Source organism: Perognathus longimembris, chromosome 15 (assembly GCF_023159225.1).
Source record: "Perognathus longimembris pacificus isolate PPM17 chromosome 15, ASM2315922v1, whole genome shotgun sequence".
NCBI lineage: Eukaryota > Metazoa > Chordata > Mammalia > Rodentia > Heteromyidae > Perognathus > Perognathus longimembris.
Genome location: NC_063175.1, coordinates 12839453 through 12866474, shown reverse-complemented (window position 1 = coordinate 12866474; position 27022 = coordinate 12839453). Strand labels below are relative to the sequence as shown.

General features: G+C 44.2%; 2 protein-coding genes and 1 long non-coding RNA gene across 3 annotated transcripts in view; all 3 read left to right on the top strand.

The window, feature by feature from the left end:
- The first annotated feature begins 378 nt into the window (after positions 1–378).
- Positions 379–3693, top strand: Gpr61 (G protein-coupled receptor 61). The gene is made up of 2 exons (XM_048363571.1): positions 379–2721; positions 3315–3693. Exon 1 carries the CDS (start codon positions 1114–1116, stop codon positions 2467–2469), a length of 1356 nt encoding a protein of 451 aa, XP_048219528.1. The 5' UTR covers positions 379–1113; the 3' UTR covers positions 2470–2721; positions 3315–3693.
- Positions 3694–6549: 2856 nt separating this feature from the next.
- The window catches only part of Gnai3 (G protein subunit alpha i3), a 38923-nt gene continuing 18450 nt past the window's right edge, over positions 6550–27022 (top strand). Inside the window, exon 1 of the mRNA XM_048363148.1 lies at positions 6550–6813. Within this exon, the coding sequence (XP_048219105.1) occupies positions 6696–6813 (118 nt within the window). The 5' untranslated portion in view covers positions 6550–6695. The remainder of the gene's footprint in view (positions 6814–27022) is intronic.
- On the top strand, positions 15406–25996 carry LOC125363845. Its single transcript, XR_007213362.1, has 3 exons — positions 15406–15418; positions 16848–16853; positions 25496–25996. It is a non-coding gene; the product is annotated as an uncharacterized LOC125363845 (long non-coding RNA).

Here is a 27022-nt window from a genome sequence, read left to right as displayed (position 1 = left end):
TGCTTGGAACATGGCCTTGAAAGTAGAAATCCCTAGGTAAATATCACTTTTTGTTTTTGTGCCAGTCCTTGGGCTTGAACTCAAGGCCTGGGTGATGTTCCTGAGCTGTTTTGCTCAAGGCTAGTGCTCTGCCACTCAAGCCACAGCTCTATTTTTGGCTTTTGTGATGGTCAACTGAGGATAAGAGGCTTTTGGACTTTCCTGCCTGGGCTGGATTCAAATTGTGGTCTTCAGATTTCCACCTCTTACATAGCTAGGATCATAGGTATGAGCCACCAGCACCCAGCCCTCCCCCACTCCTTTTCCCTTTCTTCTTTCTTTTTCTTTTTGGTTCCAGGGTGGGGGCTTGAACTCAAGGTCTTGATGCTGTCCCTTAACTGTCCTGCTCACTGGTGGCACTATAGCTCTTGAGCCACAGATCCTAAACATTACTTCTTATGATGAGTACCCTCACACTGGGCTTTGCAAACATGGTTGTGAAGTGTATACTATTTCCTTCATTTTACAGATGCCTTTATGAGGAAACTGGAGTCCAAGAGAGTCACAGAGACAGTAATGACCAGACCTGGAACTGGAAGCTGCATCTTGTGTTCCTTTTCCTCCCCATTCAGAGGAAACCAGAAGTCAGAAAATCCACACAAGCAAGCCTAAAACAGAGGCACTGTCCTTGGGTTCAGCAGGACCCTGGGGAAAGGAGACAGACACTTTAGAATCCCTGGATAACGGCTTTCCAAGGGAAGGGTATGGAGAACAGAGGGAAAGAAGTGGAAAAAGAGGTGCCGGAAGCCACTCAGAAAATGAAGCGCTGTTGAGTGACGAGTCTCACATGTCGCCTGCTTCTTTCCAGTCACCAGAGTTGACCCAATGACCATCTCCTGCCAGAAAGGTGATATAAGCTCCTGAGCCCACGCTGCCTGGCTGGGCTGCCTACCGAGGAGTCCAGCCTCAGAGCTGGTGAAAAGAGCCGGCCCAGGAGACTCCGGCAGGAGGCCCCCTACCTACCTACCTTGGAAGTTGGGAAGCCTGGGCCTGGGCTCACCATCCCAGGGTTGTGGCCTAGGATGGGGAATGGGGCTGTGACAGGAGGAACCCTGGGTGTCCTCTTTCGGCCCCATGGAGTCCTCACCCATTCCCCAGTCTTCAGGGAATTCTTCTGTTTTGGGGAGGGTCCCTCAAACCCCAGGTCCCTCTACTGCCAGCGGGGTCCCAGAGGTGGGGCTGCGGGACATAGCTTCGGAATCTGTGGCCCTCTTCTTCATGCTTCTGCTGGACCTGACGGCGGTGGCTGGCAACGCCGCTGTGATGGCCGTCATTGCCAAGACACCTGCCCTCCGAAAATTTGTCTTCGTCTTCCACCTCTGCCTGGTCGATCTGCTGGCCGCCCTGACCCTCATGCCCCTGGCTATGCTCTCCAGCTCTGCCCTCTTTGACCATGCCCTCTTTGGGGAGGTGGCCTGCCGCCTCTACTTGTTCCTGAGTGTGTGCTTTGTCAGCCTGGCCATTCTCTCTGTGTCGGCCATCAATGTAGAGCGCTACTATTACGTGGTCCACCCCATGCGCTATGAGGTGCGCATGACTCTGGGGCTGGTGGCCTCGGTGCTGGTGGGCGTGTGGGTGAAGGCCCTGGCTATGGCTTCCGTGCCGGTGCTGGGAAGGGTCTCCTGGGAGGGGGGCGCTCCCAGTGTCCCCCCGGGCTGTTCACTCCAATGGAGCCACAGTGCCTACTGCCAGCTTTTTGTGGTGGTCTTCGCTGTCCTTTACTTCCTGCTGCCCCTGCTCCTCATCCTCGTGGTCTACTGCAGTATGTTCCGAGTGGCTCGCGTGGCCGCGATGCAACACGGGCCACTGCCCACGTGGATGGAGACGCCCCGGCAACGCTCCGAGTCTCTCAGTAGCCGCTCCACTATGGTCACCAGCTCCGGGGCTCCCCAGACCACCCCACACCGGACATTTGGGGGAGGGAAAGCAGCTGTGGTTCTCCTGGCCGTGGGAGGGCAGTTTCTGCTCTGTTGGTTGCCCTACTTCTCTTTCCATCTCTATGTTGCTCTGAGCCCTCAGCCCATCTCGACTGGACAGGTGGAGAGTGTGGTGACTTGGATTGGCTACTTTTGCTTCACTTCCAACCCTTTCTTCTATGGTTGTCTCAACCGGCAGATCCGGGGGGAGCTTAGCAAGCAGTTTGTCTGCTTCTTCAAGCCAGCTCCAGAGGAGGAGCTGAGGCTACCAAGCCGGGAGGGCTCAATCGAGGAGAACTTCCTACAGTTCCTCCAAGGGACTGGCTGTCCAGCAGAGAACTGGGTTTCCCGACCCCTACCCAGTCCCAAACAGGAACCTCCTGCTGTAGACTTTCGGATCCCAGGACAAATAGCTGAAGAGACCTCCGAGTTCCTGGAGCAGCAACTCACCAGTGACATCATAATGTCAGACAGCTTCCTCCGTCCTGACCCCTCACCTCGACTGGAGTCATGATGGGCCACTGGATACTTGGAGGGAGTTAGGGATGGGGACTGGTCATGTTCACAAGGACTGCCCCTATGGGACCACCTTTTTCTAGCTGGCGGGGGTCTCCATACACAGATTTTGTTTAGTGTTTCCTGGGTCAGAACCAGAACCAACAGGATGGACAAGTGGCAAAAGCCTTGGACTTGGCTGTGATCTTTGACTACTGGGGGAGGGAACCTGGGTATGGTGAGACGGTGATGAGAGAAAAGGGTCATAAAGGTGAGGGGGAATGGCTCAATCAGTGAACTTTTCATATCCAAGACAACAGGGGAAGTTTCTAAGGGTGGAAGTTGAAAGATTGAGGCAGCAATTATTCTGGGGATCTCTGAGAATATTTTTATTTTTCATGTAATTGTCCAGGGAAGTATTTGCACCCAAGCAAGGTAAGAAAATAACTCATGACTTCTTGTTTTATTATTAGGTTTAAAAAGAACAAAACTGCAGCCAAATAATTACATCTGAGGTAACAGACATTTTTCTAGTGTTCTAGTTGAAACTTCCTTCTAGTGAAAGGACTTTCTGGATGTGCTCTTTTCCTGGGTTTGCCCAGAAGAAGGAAGAAAGAGCAATTTGGGTGCGTGGATTAGAAAACAAGAAAGCTGACTACAGCTTGCTGTCTCCCACTCTTCAGTTATCAGTATGTAGGAGATCAAGCACAGGATGTGATCTCAGCAAAGACAAGCATAAGACAATGTGGCTTTTGGGAGTCAGACAGATGAGGCTAGAAGTTAACATGTAAGCTGGGAAGGTGGCAGGAAGGGAGACCGGGTAATTAACCCTGAAAAGTAATATGGCAAATCTTTTCTTTCCAGGACTGGCCTCCCTGATCTCTCTCCTCACAGCAGTGACCCACCTTCAGCCCCCTGGACAATCGGGTACAAGAGACTAAGGTCGGGCAAGGGAAGGGAGGGGGTGGGGGGGTCCATAGTCCATTAAATACCTCCCCATTCTCATTTCACTGCTCTCAGAATCAGCTTCTGTGACAAAGACCTAAATCTTTCTCCTACCTCCAGCCCTGGGTTGAAGACAGGGCACAGGAGTTGGGATCAGCTGTTTACTAATTGAGACTGTAGGAACTGTGCTGCTTGGTATTGTTGGTGGTATTTCCAATGGAGAGGGAATAATTGCAAACTGGGTAGGATGCCCATCTGACCATCTATCTCCTTTCCCTCGGTTGAATTGGGTAACATTAAAGGCGTTGAATCGGGTAACATTAAAGGCTCAAGATAGAGACAGAGGATGGTGCTGTCTATATTGGAACCAATGTCTGGCTCAATGCGCATCAAAGGGGGGAAATGGAATGGGGGAGTGGTGCACTTTACCCTTTGATCAGCCAATAAATAATTTTTTTATAAAAAGTTATACTGATACCAACATTGAGTCCTTCAGTTCCATTCAGTGCTTAAATATATGAGTGCTCACTATTCCGAGGGATGCACAGGGAGGTTGTGTGGTCACTGCCTTCAAGGAGTTCATACTCTAATTTTATCAAACACTTTGTATTTTTATAGAGCATTTAGATCTGGCAAAGTCCTAGAGAATGTACTTGAGAAATATAGTAGAGGATGTATCTAGGGTTCTAACATCCACGAGTTTATTGCAGTACTATGTACACATTCCTGCAGACTGTACTATAGTAAAGAAAAAATTATTAAGTAAAACTGGGCAAATACAGTTTTTCCCTTTTAGAGCTAGGAAAGAGTCCAGGTTTTGCTTTCCTGTCACTTGGCTATTATTCTAGTCGAATGCATATGATACTGCTGAAATCCCTTAGACAGTAAATACTACAAGAGTCCTTTGTGACTCAAAAACATGTTTTCCTTTCTGTCCTCCCTTTTAAGACAAACTCCTACCAAGGAATCTTTTTTTAAAAAAAATTTTAATGGGGTGGGGGAAGGAGAACCTTTCAAATAAATACCACTTGTCAACTGGCAGGCTTGAGGAACGGCCAGCAGATGGCAGTGTGATTCCAGTGGAAACGACTGGAGTCTATGGACGGAGGTGATGAGGAGAGGCAGCCGTTCAACATTGAACACTGCTGCCAGTCATTTTGCTTTCCCTTAGACATGAACTCCTCCTTGACATTCAATGACGAAGGAAGTTCGGTGCAAGAATGTCTCTGTTTCAGGATAAAATTACCTGACACTGAAATCTCACTGACATTTACTAGAGTTAGACATACATGGATTCATTTGTCATTCATTTTTCCCTGTAGAAATGGATTGTGAAGCAAAGAAACTTTCTCCTTTATTACACTGAGAACTTTCCCAGTAATGTTCTGCTTTGGCCTCCTTATAGTTTTCTAGTCAGCAGGATGTGTTGGCAAAGTTCAGTATGTACGCTGTAGGTCTGAAAGCTGACCTCCCAATATACTGCAGAATCAACAGGGTAAGGCAAGCATCCTGTCAGTTGCTTTTTTCTGCTTCCTGATGATATAGAGGTGACTCCCGTCCTAGATGAAAACCTTAGACCTTCTATGTTAGGTGTTCCCAAGCAGTATCTTCTAGAAGCATGTTATAAGAAGGGGAGGCTTTTAGAGTTAGATCTACTTACTGTGCAAACTTGAGAAAGCTGCTTAATTGTTCTGAACCTATTTCCTTATCTGTAAAAATGGGGATCGATATTACCTATCTCACAATGTTGTTGTAAAGATTAAAAGTGATGGGGCTGGGAATATGGCCTAGTGGCAAGAGTACTTGCCTCCTACACATGAAGCTCTGGGTTCGATTCCCCAGTGCCACATATATAGAAAACGACCAGAAGTGGCGCTGTGGCTCAAGTGGCAGAGTGCTAGCCTTGAGCAAAAAGAAGCCAGGGACAGTGCTCAGGCCCTGAGTCCAAGGCCCAGGACTGGCCAAAAAAAAAAAAAAAAAAAAAAAAAAAACATTAAAAGTGATGAGACCTGAAAGCACCTAGGCATATCCAGCAAAAAGTTCCTCAATAACTACTGGGTTTCCTCTTGCCTATTTCCCTAGAAATACTGATAATGTAAAAAGCAACTGCTTTCATTTTAACAGTCATTTGGAAATGAGTTAGAGATGTTTCCAACTTGAAATAAGTGACAGTAATAAAATGATGGGCGAGGCTATTTAAGATGGTTAAACTGAACTTTTAATTAAACGCTTCTAATTAATGAATCACCACTATATAGACCTTTCTGATGGGACCTTCTTCTAAGTTTAGATTCTATTAGGGAAATAATTTTTAATTACAGGGAACTACTTTAGGGTTTCAAAAAAGTAAGAATCCCCTCTCCTAGAATGTACGGTGAGAGTAAATGTGGGGCTATTTGGCTGTAGGGCTGATTTAGGACCGCGGTCACAGTAGTAGCCAAGGTTCTCAGTCGAGAAGGCATCAGAATGGAGCTTTGGGGAGGGGATTTGTCCATTTTTCAGGCCACTCGAGGGCCGAGAGGCAAGTTTTACCAGCTTCCCTTTCTGTGTGGTTACTGCAGCAGGACACTTCAGTAGGAGGGCCAGAGCAGGCAGCAGTTTGCTTCTGGGTGTGAGGCTGGGGTGGTCTCGGGCCCCCGATGGAACAGGGCTCGGTTTACTCACACTGGAGGGCGGTAGCACGGGCCTCGCGGCGACGGACGCTTCACCTTTGGGGTTGGACTATCTGCTAGTGCTTGGAGCGGCCCTCGGTCAGCAGGGGAACCCGGCAAGTCGACGGCGCACGGAAAACCCACGTCTGCTTCCAGAGCTCGGGGCGGCGGGCCCCGCCCCACTCGTTCCCACCCCCGGTCGGAAGGTCGGTTTACCCGGGGACCCGGCCCTGAGTTCCACCGCCGGGGGCGAGAGGGGCTTCCCGGCCTCCGCGCTCTCCTTTCACATCCCGCCCCGGCCGGGCAGCTCGAGCGGGAGGCGCCGGGCCCCTCCCGGCCGGAAGGCAGAGGGTACGGGAGCGAGGCCGGGGCGGGCACAGCCGCCGGGAGCCGCGCGGCCCTCACGCCCCTCCGGGGCACTTCCGGTTTCGGGCCGGCCTCCTCTCCCCGAGGAGGGCGTTGCCGGAAGTGTCGCGGCCGCCGGATATCCGGTTCCTCCGGGTGCTCGGGGAGCTGACGGAGGAGGCCATCGCCCCGCCGCAGACGCCGTCCCGACCCGCCCGGCCGCCGTCTGCCCCCCGGAGTGGCCGCGAGCGAGCGAGCGAGCGAGTGAGCGAGGCCGGGCCCGGTTCCCTCTCCGGCCGCCGCCATGGGCTGCACGTTAAGCGCCGAGGACAAGGCGGCGGTGGAGCGGAGCAAGATGATCGACCGCAACTTGCGGGAGGACGGGGAGAAAGCGGCCAAGGAAGTGAAGCTGCTGCTGCTCGGTGAGGGCCCGCGGGGGCTCGGCCGGGGCCGGCGGGAGCTGGAGGGCGGGGCGGGGCGCGGGGTCCGAGGAGCGCGGGGGGCAGGCCCGCGGGGGCTCGGCCGGGGCCGGCGGGAGCTGGAGGGCGGGGCGGGGCGCGGGGGCTCGGCCGGGGCCGGCGGGACCTGGAGGGTGGGGCGGGGCGCGGGGTCCGAGGAGCGCGCGGGGGAGGCCCGCGGGGGCTCTGCCGGGGCTAGGTGGGAGCTGGAGGGCGTGGCGGCGCGGCCGCGGGGCACGGGGTCCGGGGCGAGCGGGGGAGGCCCGCGGGGGCTCTGCCCGGGCCGGCGGGACCTGGAGGGCGGGGCGGCGCGGGGTCCGGGGCGAGCGGGGGAGGCCCGCGGGGGCTCGCCCGGGCCGGCGGGAGCTGGAGGGCGAGGCGGGGCGGGGCGGCGCGGCCGCGGGGCGCGGGGTCCGGGGCGCGCGCGGGAGGCCCTGCCCTGCCGGCTGGAGGAAGGGTGTGGGGCGTGGAGGGCGCCGGAGTTAGGCTCGAGAGTAACTCGGGGCGCGGGGTCGGGGGCTCGGGAGAGCTCCTGGGGCGCAGGGCCGGCCTCCGGGAAGGCTTCCCACGGGCCCCGCGCGCGGTGCCGGCCGGTGTTTGGGTGTGAGCGCGGCCGTACTCGAGGACGGGGTGAAGCCGGAAGGCCCTGGGTGATGAGATGAGAAGCCGGGGCTGGGGGGTCACATCGATCGTCCCGGGCCGTGAGGAAGGGCGGGTGGCGTCCTGGGTCCTCGAACCACTAAGGAGAGAGAGGAGATGCGTTGCACAGGAGGAGCATTCGGGTGCACAAGCCGTCTGCGCTTTCTCACCGTATTTGCCTGCTAAGTGTGCCTGTCCTGGAGCTTAAGCTTAGGGCTCTACTACGTAATGCACGTCCCACTTAGGCCTTCAAACAATTATTTTGGTGGTTAGTTGGGAGAAAAGAGTTGTATGGGTTTTCCTGCTCCGGCTGGTTTCGAACTGTGATAATCATTTCTCCACCTTCTGAGTAGCTGGGAGGGATCACAGGCGTCACCCACACCTGTGCCCACCCGCCACCTCTTTATACTTAGGCTGCTTAGGTGTTCTGTTTTTGTAAAAGGATGGGGCCCACGGGGTAGGTGTGAGCTGAGGCAAGGCAAAGCATGTCCTGTTTGAGATTGAACGGATCTCACGGACGATAGATTCACACATTGGAAACGGCTGGACAGTCGCTAGGGACGATGTGCTGGCAGGGAAATTATTTTCAGATAGATTATGGGTTGCACATGTTTGTAATAAAAACCTGAAGTAAACATCTAGTGTCTTTTTTTTTTTTAATGTCTTTCGTCCCTTCAGAGTAAAAATTTTGGCTTTAGGACTGTAACATGTTGCCTGATATTTTAAATGGCTTTTATGTACAGGCAGATGATTGGGCTTTCAACATTTTGAGAGGCCTAGTGAATTACACTGAATATTCTGGGGCTCACTTCCAATAAAACCTAAACACATTTCTTTATTAGTGCTTTCTAGGGATCTCTCAGAGAATAAATAGGAGCTATGGTTTCTAAGCAATAAAACTTATTAAAACAACTGATTTTTGAGGAAAAGGAGTCAATATAGGGGGATTACCAGATTTTCACACTGTAAAACTCCAGAGGATAGAATACACCACCATAACCTAAGTCTTTGTACTCTGGAATGTGCCTAGTCTGTTCATGCTGCATCTCTGTAGATTGTAGACGCCCTGGGGACAGCTTTTTGGGGTAGAGGAAAAGTTACACGTTGGAGTTTGAGCTTCTTAGAATACCTGAGCCTCTAGGAGACAGGAGTTTAAGTCGTAGTCCACTGTCTGTATAACATCTATCTTCTATGCATAAGCATGGTCCCTGGCACCTAGTAGGCCTTAAGTATTTACTGTTAATCAACATGAGCCAGCACATGTTGGACAGTGGTCCTTGGGCCTTTCAGAAGTTCGATAAAAAGCACAATACTCCAGAATCTTCCTCCCCCACCTCCCTTTCCTTATACCCTTCCTTTCTCTTCCTCCCTCCCTCCCTCCCTTCTTGCCTGCCTGCCTTCTTTTTTTTATTTTTGGCCAGTCCTGGGGCTTGGACTCAGGGCCTGAGCACTCTCCCTGGCTTCTTTTTGCTCAAGGCTAGCACTCTACCACTTAAGCCACAGCACCACTTCTGGCCATTTTCTATATATGTGGTGCTGAGGAATCCAACCCAGGGCTTCATGTATACCGGGCCAGCACTCTACCACTAGGCCATTTTCCCAGGCCAGCACTCTACCACTAGGCCATTTTCCCAGCCCCACCTGCCTGCCTTCTTTCCTTCCTTCCTTTTTAAAAATAGAGTCTTGATATGTAGCCCAGGCTGCTTCAGCCTCTCTAGTGCTGGCATTATAGATAGCCCTGTGCCATCACACTCAATGGCATTAACATTTCCTATATTGATCAGTTGGTTATGAAAATAAAGTGTATACTTGTTTTCTCTGAATGACTTATGTTGACTATCAGAGAAACCTCCAGGACTTTAGCATATTATAATATAGTTGTAAAGGATGGCTTTACTCCAAAGGACAGGATTTGGCAGGAAGAACTTGGGCAAACAGAATTTGTCCAAATGTCTGGAAAAAATCTTTATTCAGGACTTTATAAATAGTGCCTTTAATTAAAAACAAAATTAAACACATAATGACATGGAAGTTGAAAAGCAGTAAGTACTAAAAAGCAAAGTACTAAAGCATTTACTTAAAAAAATTTTTTTACCAACTTTATTTTTTTTTTAGGATTTTTCTTTTGAGACAGCTTTGCCATGGTTGGTGAACTTGAAATCCTCTTGCCCTAGCCTTCTGAGTGCAGAGATTATAGGCATGTACCACCATGCCTGGCTTTTCTCAAGATTAAACGTGTGTGTGTACGTACTGCAAATAGAATGCAAAATCACAAGGAATGCATGGAATTAAAATGGTCTTCCAGGGGCTGGGGATATGGCCTAGTGGCAAGAGTGCCTGCCTCGTATACATGAGGCCCTGGGTTCGATTCCCCAGCACCACATATACAGAAAACGGCCAGAAGTGGCGCTGTGGCTCAAGTGGCAGAGCACTAGCCTTGAGCAAAAAGGAAGCCAGGGACAGTACTCAGGCCCAGAGTCCAAGGCCCAGGACTGGCCAAAAAAAAAAAAAGTTTAAAATGGTCTTCCATTATTTCTATAAGGAGAATACACTTGCTGGGGCACCAGTGGCTCCCACCTGTAATCCTAGCTATTTTAGAGAATGAAATTGGGAGGATTGCAATTTGAGGCCCTTCTCAACCAACAACTGGCTGTGGTAGTACGTGTCTGTCATGGCCAGGCCTGGACAGGAAAAAGTCTGAAATTCCATCTCAGTGGAAGAAGCTGAGTGCGTTAGTGTACACCTTTTATCCCAGCTACAGTGAGAAGCCTAAAATTGTTATTTGCAGTCCAGGTGAGAGAGAGCAAGAAGTATCTCAAAACTAACAGATAATGGCTGGATGTGTGGCCTAATGGTAGAACACTTGCCCAACAAGTAGGAGGCCTTGATTTCAAACTCAAGTGTTTCTTAAAAACAAACAACACCCAACACAGTATACAGATAATTTTGTTTTAGTGTGGGATGTTTCAGGTGTACTTGCAGGTCATTTTTACTTCGACACTGTGAAACTAAGATTCAGGTGTCTTCCTTACAGAGACAAAAGTTTCACATAGTGATTAACAGCAGAAGTCAGACTAATTCAGATCCTAATTTCCATTTACTAGCTGTAACCGTGGGGAAAGTTATTGACTTAGCTAGTTATTTTCTGCTTCATTTTGCCTTTTTTCCCCTCCTTTTGTAGTGCTAAGGATTGAATCTAGAGCCTTATACATCCTAGGCAGTTGCTCTACCTTTGAGCTATATCTCCTAGCATCTTTATTTTTTAACTGAAGAAAATAGAAATACTTCAGGGTCGTCATGAGGATTAAATATGTCAATATTGTAAAGCAGAACATGGCAAGGTCCATAGCACTACCTTATTAATATTACTTGTGATTATCGCCAAAGTGAATCTTACTGATTATACACAGTATAGAAACTTAAATTAGCTAGTTGGGTTTGATTAAGGAAGAAGTCAGTGTTACAGTTCTTTGGTTACCTTTGGTTTGAATTTCCTTTTGATAGTATTGGGAAGGTCTTGATATGCCAAAGGAGTGTTTAATCATAGTTTTCTATTGAAAGAACTATTGTATAAGGCTTCCCAACCAGTGTGCAGCAGTATATAGGGTGGCACATACTTGTGCTGTTAGCAATTTTTTTTTTTGCCAGTCCTGGGGCTTGGACTCAGGGCCTGAGCACTGTCCCTGGCTTCTTTCTGCTCAAGGCTAGCACTCTGCCACTTGAGCCACAGCGCCACTTCTGGCCATTTTCTGTATATGTGGTGCTGAGGAATTTAACCCAGGGCTTCATGTATATGAGGCAAGCACTTTACCACTAGGCCATATTCCCAGCCCCCCTTTTCTTCTTTTCCATCCTTTCCTCCCCTCGTTCTCCTCCCTCCCCTCCTCCTTTCCTTCTCTCCTCTTTTGAGAGGGGTCTTGCTGGCCTGGAATTCTTTTTTGTTGATTGTGGGGCTTAAACTCTGGACCTGGATGTTGTCCCTGAGCTCTTCAGCTCAAGGCTGGCCCTCTACCAATTTGAGCCACAATTCTACTTGCCACTTCTGGTTTTCTGGTGGTTAATTGGAGATAAGAGTCTTACAGCCTTTCCTGCCCAGGCTGGCTTTTGAACCATGATCCTCAGATCTCAGCCTCCTGAGTAGCTAGGATTACAGGCATAGCCACCACTGGCCTGGAACTCTTCAACCTCCTTCCTCAGCCTTCCAAAAGCAGTATCACAGGCATGTGCACTATGTGCACATTACTAACCTCTTAGGTTACTAATCTTTTACATCAGAATTTTATATCAATTAAAATAATATTTGAACATTTTGGTTTGGTTTTCTTCTGTAAATTTTCTGAATGTGGTTATTTGAAAGATTTTTTTTTTTTTTTTTTTTTTGGCCAGTCCTGGGGCTTGGACTCAGGGCCTGAGCACTGTCCCTGGCTTCTTTTTTGCTCAAGGCTAGCACTCTGCCACTTGAGCCACAGCGCCACTTCTGGCCATTTTCTGTATATGTGGTGCTGGGGAATCGAACCCAGGGCCTCATGTATATGAGGCAGGCACTCTTGCCACTAGGCCATATCCCCAGCCCCTATTTGAAAGATTTTTATTTGGAAGGTTTATACTAATTCAGTATTCACTATTATCTGTAATAGTTGGCATTTTATTTTTCATGATATCACAATGCAAAGAAAATCCCTTCTCACCTAACCTTTCCAGCTTAGTCCTGTACTCCTTGAAAATGACCACTTTGGGTGGCTCATGCCTATAATCCTAGCTACTCAGGAGGCTGAAATCTGAGTATCTCAGTTCAAAGCCAGCCTGCGCAGCAAAGTCCATAGCTCCAGTTAACCACCAGAAAACCGGAAGTGGCACTGTGGCTCAAGTGGTAGAGTGCTAGCTAGCCTTTAGCTAAAGATTTAGCTCAGGGACAGCACCAAGGGCCAGAGTTCAAGCTCCACGACCAAAAAAAAAAAAAAAAAAAAAAAAGGAGGAGGAGGGAAAAATAGAAAACGAGGGTTTGGGGATGTGGCTTAGTGGTAGAGTGCTTGCCTAACATGCATGAAGCCCTGGATTTGATTCATCATGAAGTACCCCATACACAGAAAAAGCCGGAAGTGGCACTGTAGTTCAAGTGGTAGAATGCTACCAAATTAGCTCAGAGAAGTGCCCAGGCCCAGAGTTCTCAAGCCCCATGACTGCCAAAAAAGAAAATGATCACTTTCCATATATGCTTTGAAGAGATGAAGTTGGCAAAGATTAGTTTAATTGGTAAATGCACTGCTTTTGGATTCACATACAACAGTTAAATTTCCACCTTTGCTAGCTGTGAGACCCAGAACAAGTAACCTAACCATACAAATCATTATGTTCACATATGTAAACTTGAGATAATACTTGTTTCCTAATATGAAATGAGGTGTCTGTGTAAAATGCATAGTGTTAGTGCCTGACCAGTAATATTCAGTAAGTGGTAATGTAAGTGTATTGGGATGTTAGTGAGGCTTATCACTTTATTTTATTTTTTTTCAGAGCCAAATCAGTTTTTATTTTTCATGCTTTACTGTTGACTCCAGGCTTTAAAATTATGATTTATTTCTGTATCTATACAGGTTCTATGTCAGGTAGAAAAGGAATCATTTTAGATCCTCTTGTCAGGGGGCATTGATTATTTCTTGAATTAAATATTCTTCTCAAAGATTTTCAAAGAATGCTTTATTGTCCAGTTCTTATTAACGTTATTTAGTTGTACAGGGAGGTCATGACATGCCTATACATGCATACAGTATACCTTGATGAGACTCATTTTCTTTGTCCTCTTCATTACCCCTTCTCCCCCCTCTCCAAACTTCAAATAATTGCAAAGCTGTTTTGTGATAAAAAGGAATCAAATCCGTGGCAAACTTAAGGTTTGTAATATACTATTTAAGCCTTATATAATTGGCTGTGTATATTTAAATTTGTGTGCTATTGTGAAAATGTGCTTACTATTGAAATAACACTGCCCTTTAATAAATACTCTATTATATCCAACTGTAGAATAATCCATTATGATGTTTGATGTTTGCCATTTTTGGGTTTTAGGCTCATCGATGGTAAATGTGAATTATTCTTCTTTTCTCTTTCTTCTACTTTTTTTTTTTGGTCCAATCCTGGTGCTTGAATATAGGGCTTGGGCATAGTCTTTGAACTTCTTTTGCTCAAGGCTATCACCCACTTCCAGCTTTTTCTGTTTAGATGGTACTGAGGAATCGACCCCAGGGCTTTATGCATGCTAGGCAAGCACTGTACTTACTGCTAAGCATCATTCCCGGCCATAGATGGTAAAAGTGTTGTGAAGATTTGTCTTATGTCTGGGGAAAAGTTCATTAAAAATATAAATATTGTAAAAAAAAAAACACAAAAACGGTTTTCTCAGGCACTGGGAATGTGGCCTAGTAGAGTATTTGCCTCATATACATGAAGCCCTAGGTTCATTCCTCAGCACCACATATATAGAAGAAGCCAGAAGTGGCGGTGTGGCTCAAGTGGCAGAGTGCTAGCCTTGAGCAAAAAGAAGCCAGGGACAGTGCTCAGGCCCCAGGACTGGCAAAAAGAAAAGGTTTTCTTGTAGTCAATGTTGTTTGGATCTTCTGTGTAAGTGCATTTATCACTTTTGCAGTCAAAATGTGTTCCTTTTTGGGACCATATGTTATAATTCAGTTTTCCCTGGTAGTGTTAATTTTGTAGTGCAGTTATAACCATAGAATAGGGTGTTTTTGAGTAGTTTATTTGCTGTGCTTGAGCTGTGTTTTTCTTATCTTTCTCCCTCCCGTTTCTTCAATGTTTGGATGAGCCTCTTGTTGCCACTTATTCCAAATCAGTGCAACCAGTACAGAACTTGCTTTCTCTTCACCTCTTTCCTCTAAATCTGCCTGTTGTGAACATTTCTGTTCATGTACCAACTGTCTCTTCGTCTAGGCTGAAGTCTGCACTCTTTTAAAACTCCTCTTGTTCTCATCTCTTACAGCCAGTCAGTTGCCCAAACCAATAACTCAGTCATTGTCATATTCCAATTTTTTACTTCCATAGATAAAAAAATATTTTAAATAATGTTTTCCATCTACTCTGAAGTGAAGAATCTCCTTCACACACTTCCATGATGTTCTGCTTCACCATGGGCCCAGAATTAGTAGACCCAAGGGCCAAGAACTGAAGTTCCAAAATAAATCATGAATTCGCTCTCTAAATTTTTATTCTATTCTGTGTATTTATTTACTGCAATTCCAAGATTTATTTTATTTTTTGTCAGTTGTGAGGCTTCAACTCAGGGCATGAACATTGTCCCTGAGCTTTTCTGCTCACTGCTAACAACACTATGCCACTTTGAGACACAGCTCCACTTCCTTTTTTCTGGTAGTTAATTGGAGATAAGCTTATGCTCATGGACTTTCCTGCTTGGGCTAGCTTTGAACCTTGATCCTCAAATCTCAGCCTCCTGAGTAGCTGGGATTACAGGCATGAGCCACCAGTGCCCAGCTCCAAGTATCTTTTTTTCATGTTCTTGGTTTTTTTGTGGGGGGGAGAGTACTAAGATTTGAACTCAAGGCTGCATTCTAGCTAGGCAGACACTCTACAACATGAACCATGCCTCAAACTTTGCATTTCTTGAATTATTGCTAGGCTCAAGAGTTTTTGTCCAGAGCTAACTTCAAATTACAATCCCTCTTGATCCCTGTGTTAGAGCAGCTATGATTAGAGGTGTGTGCCACCACACCTAATCTGTTTAATCAATCAGACTATTTTAGCTAGTGTTATTTGTCTTACTCTTGAGTTTGAAATTATTTTAACATTACAAAGCTGCCTAGGAAGATAAAAACTGAAGTTGGAAATCTGGAAGGCAAATTCATTTGGGGCCCATGATATAAATATAATAAAAAGGAGCAAACAAAGAAGACAATTTGTTTTAGTACTTGGTTTTCATTTAGTATAACTCTTTTGCAGTGTTTAGTAAACTGGAGTTATTGTTAAGCCTGTATTTGTACAGGCTATCCTATTACCTGGTTACTAATCAACTATCATTTCTGTAATTCAAGCTGCTTGAACTGAATAACATTGTGTTAGGATCACTAATTATTCTGGTTTTGACATATTGCTCTATGTAAGATAAATATATTTTTGTTCTTAAATTGTAACTGAAGTTAATCTGATGGTGTGATTAATAGTGTGAACTAAGCAAGGGAAGAAGATACCTGAAATGCTATACTGAAAGATTGTTAATAATTAGCTGAGTTGTAAGCTTGGCTCAGCCTGGCAAACTCAAAAGTTCTCAGTTCCAGCCCTCATACAGCAAAAAAATAAATAAATAAATAAAAAATTAAAAAGTAGCTGAGATGTTATTTTGTTTATTGATACCTTCCCATTTTGCAGCTATGGATCTTTTTTGGATCACCAAGTTGTAGTTCACAAGGATAAATGTTTTTAATACTCATGAAAGGTTTACATTTTTTAAAGATACTAGTATTCTTAAGCTAGTCTCAGGAAAAATGTTATTTAAAAGTAGTACTTTCTAGGCTGGGACTGTGGCTCAGTGGTAGAGTGCTTGCCTAGCATGCATGAAGCTCTAGGTTCGATTCCTCAGCACCACATATATAGAAAAAGCTGCTGTGGCTCAAGTGGTAAAGTGCTAGCCTTGAGCAAAAAGAACCTCAGGGACGGTGCTCAGGCCCTGAGTCCCAAGCCCCAAGGACTGGCAAAAAACAAATAAATCATAGAAGTAGTATTTTCTAGTATTTCTAGCAGCTATGTAAATTACAGCTGTTAAATCAAGCATGTCTTCCCATAATCAAAACATGGAAAAATACAAAGGTATGTTTAAATTGTGCTTACAGGGGCTGTGAATATGGCCTAGTGGTAAAGTGCTCACCTCATATACAAGAAGCCCTGGGTTCGATTCTACATATATAGAAAAAGCCAGAAGTGGCACTGTGGCTCAAGTGGTAGAGTGCTAGCGTTGAGCAAAAAGAAGCCAGGGACAGTGCTCAAGCCCCAGGACTGGCAAAAAACCAAAACAAAACAAATAAATTGTGCTTACATTTTCTGCCTTTAATCTGATATTAACATTACACTGGTTATATAGCTGCCATTTAAGTTAGAAATACTTAAAATTAGGTGGACGTACTGGCTCACAGGTGTAATACCTGCTATTTAGATAGAGATTGAGAGGATTGCTTTCAAGGCCAACCATAGACAAAAAGTTAGGTTGGTTAAAACTCAGGCTCAACCAGTAAGCCTGGTGAAGAAGCTTCAGTCTATTCATAGGTAGGAGGATGGGTCTCTTAAGACTGGCCCTGGGCCAAAAGCAAAATCGTGTCTGAAAAATAACCTGAAAAGTATAGCTTCAAGTTCAAACCCCAATCTCTCTCTCTCTCTCTCTCTCTCTCTCACACACACACACACGAATATAGTGTTCTATAAAATTCTAAGACATTGCTTGGTAAGCCGGGTGCTGGTGGCCCACGCTTGTTATCTTAGCTACTCAGGTGGCTGAGATCTGAGGATCAGTGGTTCAGAGCCATCCCAGGCAGGAAAGTCTGTGACACTCTTATCTCCAATTAACCACCAGAAAACTGGAAGTGGTACTGTGGTTCAAGTGGTAGAGTGCTAGGCTTGAGCTGAAGCACTCAGGGACAGCGCCCAGGCCCAGAGTTCAAGGCCTACGACCAACAAAACATCAACAAAAATTACTTGGTAATACTACATTGTATTTAGATTTCTTAGTCATGTTAGTAATATTCTAATTTTTTCTATTTTTAAAAAAATGGGTAGTGGAGTATATTTTGAAACTTGCCTGTGTGATTTTAGAATCATTAGATTAAATATATCTTAAATTCATTTGAGAAGCTGAGCAGAACTCTGTTTTCAATGCTCTTGAATAGAATTTATAATACGAAATTTTGCCCAATGGAAATATATTTTTTTGTTGCCCAGTGATGGGGCTTGAAGTCAGGGCCTGGGTGTTAATCCCTGAGCTTTTTTGCTCTAAGCTGAAACTACTTCTTGAGACACAGTTCCACTTCTGGCTCTTTTTGTAGTTAGTTTCCTGCCTGGACTGGTCATTGAGCCACTCCTGAGTAGCTAGGATTACAGACCTGAGCCTCCAGAACCAGGTTCTTGCTGGTTACTTTTTGTAGACAAGACTTAGAGATTTTTCATGCTTCTTTTTTTTAATACTTAGTTTTATTAAGTAGTTGTACAAAGGGATTTTAATTCCAGAAGTCAAGTTATGGATACAATGCATCTTGATCAATGTTACCCTTATGAATTTTTCTGTCCAGTCTGGTTTCAAATTGTGATCCTTTGGAACACTAGCAGCTAGGATTGCAGGGGTGAGGCACTGATACCTGGTTTAAACATTTGTTTGCCAGGGTTGAACTAGAGGCCTTGGCATTTGCTAGGCAGGTGCTCTAGTTGAGCCACATCTCTTCCTTGTACTTCTGAAAAGTACATTTCTTATTCCTTTATTTTTGTTATTGTTGTACTTCCATCAACATTTGTAGATCTTTTAACCATTTGTAGGTCTTTCAATCATTTCTTAACTACTTTAAATTGTTTAAATAAGCTTCTTATTTTGGATTATTAAAAAATGCTAAGATTGCAGAATTCCTGTATACTCTTTACCTGGTCTCCTACATAATATCTGATGATGAATGTAGTACATCTAATGCACCAAGAAATTAATGTCAGTGCATTAATGTTAACTAAGCTTCACACTTTCTAGATTTGTATCTTTGTTTCACTTTTTTTTTTTCTGTTCATGATCTGATGTCGGATACTGCACTGGGTTGAGTGAGGGTTACTTTTCATCAAGCTTTTTGGTTTGTAATATTACATTATCCAGTACAGAGTTTATTTGATATTTATGATTATGTATTTCTGTCTTACATGTGCGAAGATACTTTTGTAATTTAGAAATATGAGAAATAGACAAACCTTTTTATTTTCTTGGTCTTAACTCTGTTACCCAGGCTGGCCTAGAACTCAATTATATATAGCCCAAACTGGCTCAGAACTCGTGATCATTCTTCCTTGACTGGACTAGATGGGAGTTAGATGAGGCTGGAAAGGTATGTGTGGGGTTGGGTGAAAGCAATAGGTCTCGGCCATCCCAGAGGACCATGCAGAGATAATCACAGGCAGGAGAAGAAGCTTCATAAGGAGGTTTATTAGTGGGGCCATAGTTCCCATGGGAGAGGGAGCTACATGGCGTCTGCACTTCATCCAGGTGGCAGCTTCTCTGGGGGGGGGGGGTAAAGGGGAAGTAGGTAGGTAGTGAGTAGGTGTTAGGTATGGGTGGATCTGGGGGCTAGTGGGAGGAGCTGAGGACCTGAGACTAGGGAAATGCTAACATTGGGTGAGGCTTTCTTTTTAATCAATTATTTATTATGTTTACATAGTTGTACAAGGGGGTGTCAGCTCAACATGTTAATTTGTATTGTACAGTGCACCTGGATCAGTGTTACCTTTCTCATAGTCTCCCCCACCCCCATCTATCCTAATTGGAATTTGAGTTTTGTTTTTTTTTAAAGCAGGTCTGCATATATAATATATTCTCACCTTGAACTCAAGAGCTACCTCCCTAGCCTCCCAAGTGTTGGGATTTTAGGCATGCATCACCATAATGGGCTTCTTTTGCTCAAGGCTAGAATTCTACAACTTGAGCCACAGTGCCACTTCCAGCTTTTTCTAAGTAATATAGTAGAGTCTCACAGGCTTTCCTAACCAGATTGGCTTAGAATTGCGCTCTTCAGATCTCAGCCTTCTGAGTAGCGAGAATTACAGGTGTGAGCCACCAGTACTTGGCTTTAATAGATGGCTTGTAAGCCATATCTTACTATATGCACACATGTATGTAAGTTTCTCTAAGTCTTTTTTGCTTTGTTTTCCCTTTTTGCTTTGTTTTGCTTTGTTCTCCCTTTAATACTTGTTTTTTCCCCAATTAATGCTGTAATAAATGGGTAAATACAGGTAAATACGTATAAGAATCCCAAATGTTTTTGAGTTTTAGCTTCATCTCATTGGCAGGTGAATTTATATAGTAAAGAAAACGCAAATTGAGCCCTTATCATTTTTTGTAAACGCTTACTCAGTTTGCAGTGTTTTGCTATTAGTGAATTTTTATTTATTTATTTTTATTTTGCTAGTCCTAGAGGTTGAACTCAGGGCCTGGGCACTGCTTCTTTTTGCCACTTGAGCCACAGTGCTACTTTTGGCTTTTTTTGTATATGTGGTGCTGAGGAAACCCAGTGCTTCATGTATATGAGACAAACATTCTACCACTAGGCTATATTCCTAGCTCCTGAATTTTGGATTTTTAAACTGTGGTGCAACTTCCATTTGATTGATAAGCACATAGAAAAGTACTATATGATATTAGTGTTTGAGAGTTCTATATTAAGATTTCACTCAACATTTTTAAATTTAAAATTTGAGGAGATATTTTTTTTTTTTTTTTGCTTTTTTTGGTAGTGGTATGGAACTTGAACTTAGCGCCTGAGCCTTAACTTTATTGAGCCAGGCTGTGACTGTACCGCTTGAACCATAGCTCCACTTGTACTTTTTACTGGTTAATTGAAAATAAGAATTTCCCAGACTTTTCTGACTGGACTGGCTTTGAACTATGATCTTCAGATTTCAGCTCCCTGAGTAGCAAGGATTATAGCCTTGAGCCACTGACACCCAGATGACACAATTTTTTATTTATTTATTTTTTTGCCAGTCCTGGGCTTTGGACTCAGGGCCTGAGCACTGTCCCTGGCTTCTTCCCGCTCAAGGCTAGCACTCTGCCACCTGAGCCACAGCGCCTCTTCTGGCCGTTTTCCATATATGTGGTGCTGGGGAATCGAACCGAGGGCTTCATGTGTAGGAGCCAAGCACTCTTGCCACTAGGCCATATTCCCAGCCCCCTGGCTTCTTTTTGCTCAAGGCTAGCACTCTGCCACTTGAACCACAGTGCCACTTCTGGCCGTTTTCTCTATATGTGGTGCTGAGGAATTGAACCCAGGGCTTCATGTATATGAGGCAAGCACTCTTGCCACTAGGCCATATTCCTAGCCCCCATGACACATAAATTTTTTTAAAAATTTAATTTATTAATTGAACACAAGTGACACATAAATTTTGATGAATTAATTTAGCATTACCATTAATTTTGGAGGATATCTCCCACTATAAAGAATTATATGTATGGATTAAAATGAGATTGTTGGATTATTTGTGCATGCCATTTACTTCCTTTTGTTCTAAGCAAAAATGATTTTTAGTCATGACGTATACAGCTCCTGTATAATTTAAGTTTTAATACTAAAATGGATTTTTGTTGCTCTCCTTTTAAAGAATAAGAAAATTAGCATAGGAGGCCAAAATTAGAATATGGAGGCCACCAAAGAATAATCCCCCTTTCTACTAAAAAATAACTGCTCCCTAAAGATGTCTTACATTCTGCATAGGTGAGGAAGAAATCCTTTTCCCATCTTGTCGTCCGTTCATTTTCTCTAGTGATATCATTTTATGAATATTTTGGAAGCTGAATGAGCTTCCTTTTTTCTTATAATCAAACCAATGTCTTCCTTAAATGATTTATAAACATAAAATACTTGATTGGCTTTCTATTTTATAATTCACAAGACCTGTTATAGTGTTACATCTGTGTTCTTGGTCAAAGATGTGAACCTCTGAAGAAACCATATACTATCTAGTATGTTATGGATCTATATTTGATTAGGGCTTAAGAAATCTCCTTTCCTCTTTGAATATTTACAGTGTTTGTAGGAACATTTCCTGAAATAGTAATATTGAGAAGGACATACAAAGAGGCCTCAAGGAAAAATGGCAATGTTTAATTTTTTACTAGTGATAACTAGTAAAACTAGTGTTTGTTTTGGTACACATGTTACAAATATTCTTTGTTCAGTGTTTTTATTTTTTTTTGGCCAGTCCTGGGACTTGGACTCAGGGCCTGAGCACTGTCCCTGGCTTCTTTTTGCTCAAGGCTAGCACTCTGCCACTTGAGTCACAGCGCCACTTCTGGCCATTTTCTGTATATGTGGTGCTGGGGAGTTGAACCCAGGGCCTCATGTATACGAGGCAAGCACTCTTGCCACTAGGCCATATCCCCAGCCCAGTGTTTAATATTTTTAAACAAAAAATTTTAAGGCCAAAGAAAAATAATTCCAATTTTTAAAAACCCACTTCCATTCAGTTCTTTTGTTGTTGGTAAAAGGAACAAAAAAACTCACTTAAAGAGTTGAGGGATGTGAGGGGCTGGGAACATGGCCTAGTGGCAAGAGTGCTTGCCTCGTATACATGAAACCGTGGGTTCGATTCCCCAGCACCACATATAGAAAATGGCTAGAAGCGGTGCTGTGGCTTAAGTGGTAGAGTGCTAGCCTTGAGCAAAAAGAAGCCAGGAACAGTGCTCAGGCCCTGAATCCAAGGCCCAGGACTGGCAAACAAAAAATAATAATAATAATAATAAAATAAATAAAGGAACTTTTAAAACAACAACAACAACAAAAAAGAGTTGAGGGACGTGAAAGGTTTTTGTAGGAGTCAAGGAAGAGTTGAAGGATCTGAGAGATCTCTTTCCTCTTCCTGGATCTCTGGTGGCCTTCCTATTTATGCCTCTTTCTGTTTGCTTGTCTTCACTTGCCCCCTTCTACCTCTATCCAGCTTTTGTGGATCAGCTTACTGATTTTTTTTTGGGCGGGGGTCAGTTGTGGGGCTTGAACTCTGGGTCTGGGCGCTGTCCCTGAGCTCTTAAGCTCAAGGCTTTTCCATTACCACTGGAGCCACAGCCCTATTTCCGATTTCCTGGTGGTTAACTGAGATAAGAATCTCATGGACTTTCCTGCCCAGGCTGGCTTTGAACCGAGATCCTCAGATCTCAGCCTCCTGAGTAGCTAGGATTACAGGTGTGCGCTACCGTTGCCCAGCAAGTTTACTGATTCTCTACTTTTTTCCTAAGAACTCAGTGTTTAACTGTACATCTGTCTGTTCTGTTCTCACCAGACTAACCTTCCTTGGAATCTTTTCCTTATGACCTTTGTGTGCCATAGTCTGTGATTATAGCTTAGGTTTTCTTTCACATCTTGTGAGTTGTCAGTTTACAACTATATCTGTATCTCATAGTGTCTTCCTCAGAAAGTCTGATTTACTTGTTTGTTGCTTGTCTTTTGAAGCTAGGTTTCAGCAGGTCAACCCTGACACTCCTGTGTCAATATTTTTCCCAATCCAGTTACTAGGAGGGATGGCCCACATTGTGTAAGCCATTGCCTCCAAGAAGGAGGGAAAGTAGAAGGGATTTATGGACAGGCAAGGTGTTCTGAAGTTCCATCTAATATATCAATTACGTATTAGGAAAATAAAACCTATAAATCCTAGCTTTCTGGTGAAAACAGAACCATTATCTCTGTCTTAATTGCAGATTACTGCCTTATTTTACCCTTTAGACACTTTAGACACTCATTCATCCACTGAACAAGTATTTAATAAATGTTCCCCATGTCTCCTACATTCCTAGGTTTAAGGATTGCAGGATGAATGGGACAGGTTTGTAGCAGTTTATCCCACTAAAAAGAAGTGATAGTAACGGTGGCTACCAGAGAGCTTGGGCAGGGTTTGAGATCGAGATCAAGGTTAGAGGGAAGTGAGGCTAGTGAGTCCAAATTCATTGCCATTATAGCCATGAGCTGAGAGCTGAAGGCATGGTATAGCCATGAGTGTAGGTGTAGGGCTAAGTAGTGATAGAAGAGGAGTGGAAATCTATTTCTATTTTACTTCCCACGTTGAAAATTCCATCCATTGCAACTGACACTTACAAAATATGATTATTGGGTAACCACTTGAATATGATTTAAAAAAAAAAAACCAAACCTCAAGCCATTCATCCCACAGATAGCTATTAAGAGCCTACACTGTCCTAGATTGTGCTTTGGATTTGGAGGAGGGGCAACAGAAAGAAGGGATTGTTCTTTGCATTCAAGGCTTATGCTTTTGAACTCAGAGCTGGTGGAATCCTAAATAAGACACACATACAAATATTTATTGAAAAAAATTGACTAAGTACTAGTGTAGTATTACTAATGAACATTATCCTCTAGGGGCAGGTCAAACCTAGTCAGGATGCTCTTAAAAGAGAAATAGGCAGTCGTAGGAGAGTTTTTGTTTTTAGGTCATGCCAGAAAGAGTCTCATTAATATTTTAATCAAAACTTTAAAACAAAATTGACAGCTCTGAGAAGCCAGGAGATTAGGATCTAGAAAGATAGTTAAATGGGTAGAGCACTACCCTTGAGCTGAAGAGCTCAGGGACAGCACCCAGGCTTAGACAGAGTTCAAACCCCACGACCAACCCCCCCCCCCAAAAAAAAAAAAAAAAAAGATAGTGAGAGTTGCCAGGACTGGCTAGAGGGAAAATGAGGCAAGGTGGCTAGGAAGGACAGTTTGGGATCTGAGTTCAGAAATTAACCCCTGGAAGTGATGTTGAAAGTGAATCATCTTTTGGGCCAACAGGATGGAATAGATAATGTCTCTTAGGAGACCACAATTCCTAAGTGTATTTGAATTTGAAGTCTTGGTGTCTACCAGTTCCAGACAAAAACATGAACTAATAAAAATTTTTGTTCAGGGCTGGGAATATGGCCCTAGTGGCAAGAGTGCTTGCCTGTACATGAAGCCCTGGTTTCGATTCCTCAGCACCACATATAGAAAAGGCCAGAAGTGGCGCTGTGGCTCAAGTGGCAGAGTGCTAGCCTTGAGCAAGAAGAAGCCAAGGGACAGTGCTCAGACCCTGAGTCTAAGCCCCAGGACTGGCCAAAAAAAAAAAAAAAATTGTTCAGAGGTGCCTTTTTCCCTATATATAATTCTTGTAACCTTTTCTTTTAACTGGCCTTTTTTTTTTTTTTTTTTTTGGCCAGTCCTGGGCCTTGGACTCAGGGCCTGAGCACTGTCCCTGGCTTCTTCTTGCTCAAGGCTAGCACTCTGCCACTTGAGTCACAGCGCCCCTACTGGCCGTTTTCTGTATATGTGGTGCTGGGGAATCAAACCCAGGGCCTCATGTATACAAGGCAAGCACTCTTGCCACTAGGCCATATCCCCAGCCCTAACCTTTTCTTTTGATGACTTAGTTGAAGCAACTGTATTACTGTGGTGTCACATGCTTGTAATCTCAGAAGACTCAGGTAGGAAGATCATGAGGTCAAGGCCATCTTGGGCTATATAGAAATACTATGCCTCAGAGACAAACAAAAAAATCCACAAACAAAACAGGAAGCACCTGGGTGTTTTCTGTTGAAAAAGTATTTTATATCAATATCTGATTTGATTTTTTTTTTTTTTTTTTTGCCAGTCCTGGGCTTGGACTCAGGGCCTGAGCACTGTCCCTGGCTTCTTTTTGCTCAAGGCTAGCACTCTGCCACTTGAGCCACAGCGCCACTTCTGGCCGTTTTCTGTATATGTGGTGCTGGGGAATCAAACCCAGGGCTTCATGTATATGAGGCAAGCACTCTTGCCACTAGGCCATATTCCCAGCCCCCTGATTTGATTTTGTTGTTAGTAAGTCTACCCTTGAGTTTGTAGTCCTTATGCCTCTGCGTCTCAAGCGCTGAGATTACAGTACCATCATGTTGTGTGTGACATATCATTTTTTAATCTTATTCTCTTTTTTTTTCCTGTTAGCTAACTGTAAAAGGAAAAAAAAAAAAAAGGAATCAGTGGAAGTTGGAGGAATAGCTCAGGTAGAAAGCATCAGCCAGTGATGGAAAGCATCAGATATTGAGTTCAAGCCCTGATCTCCATTTTCTGTATATGTGGTGCTGAGGAATCGAACCCAGGGCCTCATGTATATGAGGCAAGCACTCTTGCCACTAGGCCATATTCCCAGCCCCATGGATTTTGCTTCTGTTATCTATCCATCTACCTACCTACATACATACCTACTTATCTACTTAGTTTTAGCAAGGATTTATTTTATTAAAACAAAGAGAAAGAGAGAAAAACGTTTTCTGCTTCCCCTGCAGGAAATGGGAGTTAAAGACTCATGTGAGCTTTTGCAGTGAGTATTAATTTTCTTTCTTGCTTTAATTTTTTTTCTTCTTCCTCCCTCTGTAATCTAACTTGAAAGCTTTGCTAGTTTGAGCCTATATAATTATAGAGTATTCTCAAGGATGAATATCTTTCTACTCTGCCCCTGCTGGAGTAGGCGTGCTTAACTGCATTATGATAATTTTTGTGGATTGTTGAGTTGGTAGGAAAATAGGGATCTGTGATTTGATACCGGAGTATATCAGAAAAAGAGATTTTCAACAGCTTTTGAGTTTTACAGTAGTCATGGGATATTAGAATACAACCACACGTAACATCTGAGCCGAAGCCCTTTGTATTTTGTATAGAAGTAGACATACATGCACTGAAATTTACTCTTCTATTAAACTGCCTGTGTTTAGAAAAGTCATTTATTTGCTGATTAAGCTTTCAGTTGGCTATGTAGGAGGTGCAACGCGTACACACACATACTCATTCACTCACTAGGGGTCTATACAACCGAGAATCTTGGTCTAGCACTAGCAAGTAGGTTATCCAAAAGTGGTGTCATTCTGGGATTTGGAAGACAGGAAATAAGCAAACCTGCATGTGAGAGGATGGTATGGCTAGGAAAAACCGACAGGGTAAGGGGAGCCGTGCGGTGGGGTGGGAGTTTTGCATTTACATTGTCAGCAAATGCTCTTCTGAGGGAAGCAGAGTTAGGAGTGCGGAGGAAAATCTTGCTAACATCATTTCAGGCAAGGGACGGTCAATGGGAAGGCTGTGAGTCAGAATCTAGCCGCATGAGAACCAGTTTGGCATGCTGGAGGGAAAGCAAAAAGCTTGTTTGACAAGAGCAGTGTGAATAAGTAGAGACTAATAGGAGATGAGGAGGAGGAGGTAGGCAGGGGCCAGAATATATTGGATCAAAATGGAATGCCCAAGCATTTAATTTTGAATGTGAATGGAGGCCAGGGACCAACTTTGGTCAGAGTTGTGACCTGACCTGATGTACTTTTTACAAAGTTGATTCCAGACATTAAGTGGAAGACTGGCTGCTGGAAAAGGCCTATTTTGGAAGCTTTTTGGTAATTTAGGCCTGTGGTTTACAGTGTTTAAGTAATAAAACTTTTGTACATATTAATTTGTATTTTCTCTTTTTGCGTTTATTCCTGTGGTAGAGCTTGGACTCAGAGCATCATGCTGTCACTTGGTTTTATCCCCTCCAGGTTAGAGCTCTACTATTTGAGCCATAGTGCCACTTCCGCCTTTTTGCTGGTTAATTGGAGATAAGAATGTCTTGGACTTTTTTGCATGGGCTGGCTTTAAACTTTGATCCTCAAGTCTCAGCTCCCTAAGTAGCTAGGATTACAGGTGTGAGTCACCAGTATTTTCTTTAAAAAAAAAATTAGCTTTACTAATACCTAATATATAGATTGTCACTGTAGCTCCCCTTGTATCTGCTTTTGGTCATATGAGACTTGCCAGTTTGA

Coding starts and splice junctions, on each gene's coding strand:
- Gpr61 (XM_048363571.1), top strand. CDS start 1,114: ATGGAGTCCTCACCCATTCCCCAGTCTTCAGGGAATTCTTCTGTTTTG.